The following is a 6,828-nucleotide window of genomic DNA, read 5'->3' on the forward strand; positions in this document are numbered from 1 at the left end:
TAAAAACGTGTTTTTGGTTGAAAAAAAATTATCATGTTGTTTCCTTAGAGTATCACTTTGATTATATAGTGATTTGAAACATGTTTTATGAAAATAAAGCCACTTTAATTAAATCTGAACAGCACATAGTCTAAAGTGTTATTTTGTTCCCCAAAATTGATAAGACCTAACCAGCCTGACAGGGTCAAAATAATTGAAATGCAAAGGGTTAAATTAACTTTCTGTTAGTCAATTCATAACACAATTAGTGCAAGTACTATTTTAAATTACACAATTCTTACTTATTTTGACTTATTTTAAGTCAAAATATCTTTTTAATAATTAAAAGCTTGCAAACAATGAAGAAAATAAATTGATTGGGTCAATCCACATCACATAGTTAGGAGATACAGTAGCATAGTTTTCAATTGTACATTTTGTGGTTATATGTCAAAATAATATATATGCTTTAATATTTAAAATCAGATAACTATGTTCTCATAATATCACAATCAGAAAATAACAAAGCAGGCGTTTAGTAACTAGGATCTTACAAAAATACTTTAAATAAAATTAATCATTTAGACCTTTCGGCTTTAGTGTATCTGATTTATAAATCCAGTATCCCTCTCTTTGAAGTTTTTTTTTTTATGTTCCCACCTCTCTGAGAGGCATCACATGTTCTCTCCCAGGTATTTTAAGGAACTAACATAATTTTGAACAATAAAATGAACATCTGTTCTGTTGAATTTAAAAGCGGATTCAAACCATTTAAATACTCCATAAATGGTTTAATAAAAACAGTTTTAAAAAGAGTTAGATAAAGGTTCAGGTATAGACCATAACAGAAGTCATATAAATACATCAACAACATATCAATTAGTTACATCACTGATAGAATGATAACATTTACAACATTATTGTGTTTTTAAAATTAATAATGGCATCAATAATTCAAAGAAAAAAAATCAGCTGGATTAATATAGAGATATTTAGTTCCACTGCAGTTTTGATCATTACAGTAGGCTCCATGGTCTGCATTGTACCTCACTGAAGATTGGGGGCATTGTTTGGAAAGTGACTGTACTCATCAACACCAGAGACTAGGACTGTAGCGTTAAAGGTGCGAGGACGATCCGGGTCCTGTAAGAAAAAAAAAAAAAAGGTTTTCAAACTGCTTTTAAAAAGATTGTGAATGTAGTGAGATAATTCACTTCCTTTTACCTATGGGTTTGAATCCTGTGCTAATGTGGTAGTCTCACCCTTTTACCCTTTCAGTAGTCCCACATTATAAAACCCAATTCTCTTTTTGAAGCCCACGCAGGACCTAATGGGTTCAGCACAGACTTGAATGTGCAAGGATTTCCAAAATTCCAAAAGCAGCATTATATTTCGTTATCACCCCCCGCCCCCCCAAAAACACTCTCTCTCCCATGAAAGGTGATATGCTTACCTGAACAGGATAAGCAGTGGTTGGCACATAGCGGATAACGAACCCACAGCGCCTCCGAGTGGACAGGTTGGACTCACTGGCATGGACTGTCAGACCATCGTGGATCTAGGGTAGAGGGTAATACAGTGAGCAGAGTGCCTTCTTATGCTGACAGGAACCATGACTCTGCTGACAACTGGTTCTTGCAGTGTTCTTGTGAATTAAACTCCTTTTTATTGAATATCCAATATTTATAACATTTAAATAATAAAACAAAAACTGTTTAGTTCAATAATCATGATTGATGGAGTATGGGAAAGTATTTTTTGTATGATCTCATGTTTGAACATAGAACACTTTGGAATTTCTCAAGGATGTCCTTTTTTGGTTGTGAAGCCCTATTTCAAAGTGAAGGCCACAATTGCCAGCATATATGTGGACATTTATTGTTCCTGAGAAGTTAAGCTTTCTTTTGATAACATATACAAAAACTCAAATATTCAAAAGCACAACAACACTCTTGAAGTACAATTTCAATGAGCCAGCCCACTTCTCAGGGGTTATTGGGTACATAGAAGTTACTTACAGACATTTGTCCTGCCTGTAGAGGGCACTCCACAGCCTCACTCGTGTTGAGGAGGTGTTCTGGGATCTCCTGATTGGCTGTCAGCATGTTCCCTGGGTTGGGTGAGGTGATGTGGGGGAGGAGACCTTGATGGTGACTTCCTAAAAGATATTATGGAATTAAGTTTCATTTAAAGGCATTGAAATTGCTTAAAATGAACACCAGTTTGTGTACCATTACAGTTGATCGGTTAGACTGCAGTTTAAGATTCAGTCATAAAATCTAAAAACATGCCATTCAAAATGTTGATGAAAAATATGTTTATTTTAATTTGTTAACCAGGAATTTAAAGACCCCGGCAGCTATAGAGATAAATAAATATAAGCAATGTTTAAATATGAAATAGCAGCAAGATACATCTAAATAAGTAGCAATATACAATAAATACAAGAAGGTGAGAGTTGCAGTACCTGGGATAACCTGCAGGACTCCATTCTCTTGGTCTACGTCGTCCAGGGCCAGCCACACCGAAGCCACTGAACCCCCCTCAAAACCCCAGTACCTGCCATTCAAAATCACACTCAGGGTCAGTGATGATTTAAGCATCATCTCCACAACCACAAGACTCCCCCCCCCCCCCCCCCCCCCAAGCATTGCATTAACAAGCTCCCTTGAGGTCCAGTGCTTGTGTAATTAGTGCAGTCACTGAGTTTGTACTAAATAAACATCCTCTTATTTTCTTGTTTTTCCTTTAAAATATTTTTTTTTTCTAATACTAGACAAACTTCCAGTTGGACTGTGATAATAAATAAATAAATAAATAAATAAAAAATACAGGAGCTATAAGCTTTGTACATGGACTTTTCAGTAACCAAGGTTGATTCAATAAACAATACAGCACCTGCATTATGTCAGTGTTTTATGAAGACATTTAATCAAAGGTGCAATAAACAGGGTGCTATAAAGAAACCTCAAAACCTTTAAAGGGTATGTAGAAAGAAGGTTGACAGGGGACAGTATACATGTACTGTATGTGTATAAAGGGAAGTGGTCACATATGTGCCCTATACTATTTATAGTGCACATTATTGCCCCCTGGTGGTTATTCAAAATTTCTGGCAATAAAACAGCTTTGTACAGTAGGTATGTGTTTAAAATGAAGCACTGCCGTCCTACATTACTGACCTGATGTCCTGGTGCCAGGCAACATAGGGAAGCACATGCTTCTGACTTTCACAGGCATCTGAGGGGCTCTTCTGTTTGGTCGGGTATTTGCAGATGAAGCGTGAATCAAGGAGGATGACGTTGGGTCCCAGGATCCCCTTGATTAGCTCCAGCACCTTGGGATGGGTGGCCAGAGACATCACCCAGCGGTACTTCAAGTGCACGTTATGAAGACTGTACTGGGTATACTCCAACCCTACAGTGGAGAGAGTAGGTAATAGAGGTGAGGACAGGCACTCAGCAGTGCATTGATACAAGCCATGGCAAAAGATTTTACATCTGTTCAAATAGTACAACCAAACAAATTGAAATAATTTAATAGAAAAGACTTTGGTAGGGTTATAAAATGTATATCATAAGCAGCTGTTATTGAATTGTATTACAATTGTATTGCATTTTTGCATTTCCATTATTATTGTACGGCAATCACAGTCATTTAGCGTGAGTGGGTTCTGTTGTTCCGATACTGAGTTTAAATCTGCCTTTACTAGGCATTAAATTTGCTTTGAGCTTGTCTGGAGAATCCTAAGTGCCTGCACTGAACAGCCTTCCTTCCTCATTTGACAATGTGACCTTTCAACTTCACTGGCCTCACCTTCTGCACTCTCTGTGGCTGGTAAGGTTGAAAGGTCACTTTGTCATATGATTTGAATGGAATATGCAGGTTGGGAATTCTGTGAATAAGCTGGAAGCAGCTAAAAGCCAGGTAAAGGCAGATTTATAAAAACATTCAATAACTCAGCTGAACCCAGAACCACTCCAAATGATTGCAAACAACATCCAATATGAATGTAAAAAAGCAATTCATATTTGAAGCTTACTCTTTGCACTTGTTTGCCCAGTATTAGCAGTTGCACTACAGATACTAGTAGGGCACCCCCTATTAGTCCCCATAATGTGGATAATTAGCACACGCACACGCCTCCTAACCTCCTGTAACCATTAAAACAGCAACCACACTTTATCAGTTGATGGGGGAGACCATACTACAAAAGCACATTATGTGAATCCAAAACAATTCCAACATTTGAAGACATTGAAAATGACCTCTAGTCAAAAGTTTCTCATTGAATTGAATTGTTTCTTTTAGTTTTTATACTGTCTAAATGTCTCCCAACCTCCTAGGGATATACTCACCGAACTCGTTCTCCAGTCTACTGAAGCCCTCTGTAGCTCTCTCCAGCTCTTCGGGGTCTAGCACTGGCACTCCCGTTAGGAAGCCATGCTTCCAGTAGGTCTCAGACAGTTCAGCCAGTGAGGGGGTCATCGTTGTGTAGAATTGGAGGTACAGCTGCAAGATCACTCTCTGTGTTTCTTGTTTCGGAGTCTGGTTGATAGTCTTAGATGTTTTAAGGCAGGAGAATTCCGGACTGCTATATACAGGTAAAAATTAGGAAACAAAATAAATTATGAAAATCAGGGTAATGCAGGTTTCACCACTTATTTTAAGCAGGCTTACTCAAGGCTTAAAATTACCTCTAGTCTATCTCATAAGAAGAAAATGAGCACAATATATACCTGTGCAGGTAACTCCACCTCCTGACACTACCATGTTTTTGGGAGAACTTTTAAAATTGCAAAACATTTCAAAGTACAAAGAATACTTATTACCTTCCCCCAGTGACTCAATCTACAGTGATATCATCCAATAAGCACGACTCATTCTAGCACAAGGAAATGAATGATTGTTCAACCAGTTTCTTCTTAAAATACATTTTAGAGTTACTCAAGTATTACAAGGAAACTGCCCATTTAGATGACCATACCCAACCTGCCAGTATATTTTAAACCCTGTTTCGTGCATGTCAATGCCAAAATAAGAAAGTTAGCCTTTGTATTTGTGGGACACAATGTATGTTGTAAAAAATGTATGAAAGTTCTTAGGTGCTATTTTCTACTTGTCCTTCATTGGTATGTTTGGGTTAAGGAAGTACTGGAGCTTAAAATACTATATACCCCAGGCAGCTGATGTTATGCCACTTTATCAGTGGAAAAACATCAACCAAAACCTTCACTTCACTGACAAACCTAAAATGCCACAAGGCAATACTAACTGTGTTATCAAACTGCGGGAACTGCTTCAACCTCTCTGTGGAAAGTTGAACAAAAAAAAACATAGACAGAAATAAACTTATGAAACCAAAGAAGTGGAGTTACATTTGTTTCTTACTGGGGCTAGTGGCATAGCCTATGATTTTGAATTGCATGCAGGACCAACACACCATCCAGCCCCTTTGTCAGGTGTCAATGTCAATTCTCAAGTTGGACCCCCTCATCAGGTTTAATGATTGTTTCAAAATTCATTTATGTAGCTACCTAATTAGTGAGAAATTTGTTGGAATTAATGCTGGTAGGCCTATCTTTGTTGACCAATCTGTACTCGTTGGTAGTATGTGCAGAGGAAATGTTGTGTACAAGTGGCTGTTCAAATTGGAAAAAGAAAACCGATAAATGTAGCGATCACCAAAAAAGCTGTTTGCATGTGTCAGCAGGTACAACATTTTGTATTTAGTAGTATTCAGTACTCAATAATGATCAAAGCAGAAAAAGCAATTGCGAATGAGGCAAAACACCTATTTCAGTCTATTTCAATGATCTAAAGAGTGATGTATGTAAATACCCCTGCTCTTTAACTCAGTGTTAACCCAGCTGGGATTTACTTACAGTATTAACATTACAAATACAGAGTGACTAAGTTGTGATAGACCCCATAAAATGACATAAAAGAGTTAACCGTGTGTTCTCCTTGTTGCTTAGGTTCACTTTGTGTATATTAAATAATTTCAGTCATTACCTCCTGGTAGCTTTTTAAAACAGAAGTTTAAACAACCCTCCCCAAACTAGGTGCACAAATGATCTAAGAGGGGCGCCTATTTGGTGGTGGAAAGTGTGAAGTGCATACAGTTTAAAATGGAAAAAATGAGCACCATTGTTAGTCCAGTTCAGGAAATAGCAAGCATCTAGAAAGGGAATTTTGAAATCAGGTAGCGAGTGTTGCAGGACAGCACGTATGTAATACTAGAAGGTGTGTAAGGAAATACTGTATAAGAAAAGTAATGGAAAGTCAAGAATGCCTTCATTGGGTGTATGCCTTCATTGGGTTTTTTTTTTTTTTTTTTTTTTTCATGCTAGTCAACTTCCTTGTGTCAGAAAAGTGGAGGTTGTAAGATATAACATTTTCCATATAAAAATGTATTCATTAAATGCCCTCTCCATGAGTAGCTTTGTAGAGGGAGTGGGAAAGCAGGACAAGATCTGTTCCCTTTGTATTTCAAAGGACCCTTTTGTTTTCCAAGTGTTGTTTAACATAGAGTTGATCAAACCCAACGAAAGACCGCTTCTCACAAACAGACAACTGGGTCTGGAACTGGCATTTATTACAGACAAGATAACAAACTGTGTATCATTGATATTTTTCCTTTTAGTCTCAGAATTAAACTGTTTCTGTTGAAAATCATATCAAGAGGACTGGGATTATTATTTTTGAGAAATAGACAAGCCTTTTACTATTACAAAGTTCTTGCAACAAGCCAATTATCTTGTTATAGACTATTGTGGACAATACTTTTTCTTTCTTACTTTTTACTTGTTCACGATGCATACATGCTGCTACTCTTACAATTACATG

The 6,828-nt window shown here is 37.2% G+C and overlaps 1 protein-coding gene across 1 annotated transcript; it reads right to left on the reverse strand.

Moving 5' to 3' along the window:
* Positions 1-304: 304 nt before the first annotated feature.
* Positions 305-4,697, reverse strand: LOC121318735 (L-proline trans-4-hydroxylase-like). Its single transcript, XM_041255739.1, has 6 exons — positions 4,338-4,697; positions 3,162-3,396; positions 2,447-2,538; positions 1,998-2,137; positions 1,433-1,537; positions 305-1,122 (listed from the first exon to the last, which is right to left on the reverse strand). Exons 1-6 carry the CDS (start codon positions 4,465-4,467, stop codon positions 1,027-1,029), a joined length of 798 nt encoding a protein of 265 aa, XP_041111673.1. The 5' UTR covers positions 4,468-4,697; the 3' UTR covers positions 305-1,026.
* Positions 4,698-6,828: the final 2,131 nt, after the last annotated feature.

Source organism: Polyodon spathula, chromosome 7 (genome assembly GCF_017654505.1).
Source record: "Polyodon spathula isolate WHYD16114869_AA chromosome 7, ASM1765450v1, whole genome shotgun sequence".
NCBI classification, from domain to species: Eukaryota; Metazoa; Chordata; class Actinopteri; order Acipenseriformes; family Polyodontidae; genus Polyodon; species Polyodon spathula.

What these genes read in the sequence shown, in the direction of transcription:
- LOC121318735 (XM_041255739.1), bottom strand. Translation starts at nt 4,467, where the DNA reads ATGACCCCCTCACTGGCTGAACTGTCTGAGACCTACTGGAAGCATGGC. An exon ending in GCCTGGCACCAGGACATCAG is followed by an intron (nt 2,539 to 3,161) that starts GTCAGTAATGTA and finishes TTTGAATGGCAG; the next exon opens with GTACTGGGGTTTTGAGGGGG. An exon ending in CCACTGCTTATCCTGTTCAG is followed by an intron (nt 1,123 to 1,432) that starts GTAAGCATATCA and finishes TTTTTCTTACAG; the next exon opens with GACCCGGATCGTCCTCGCAC.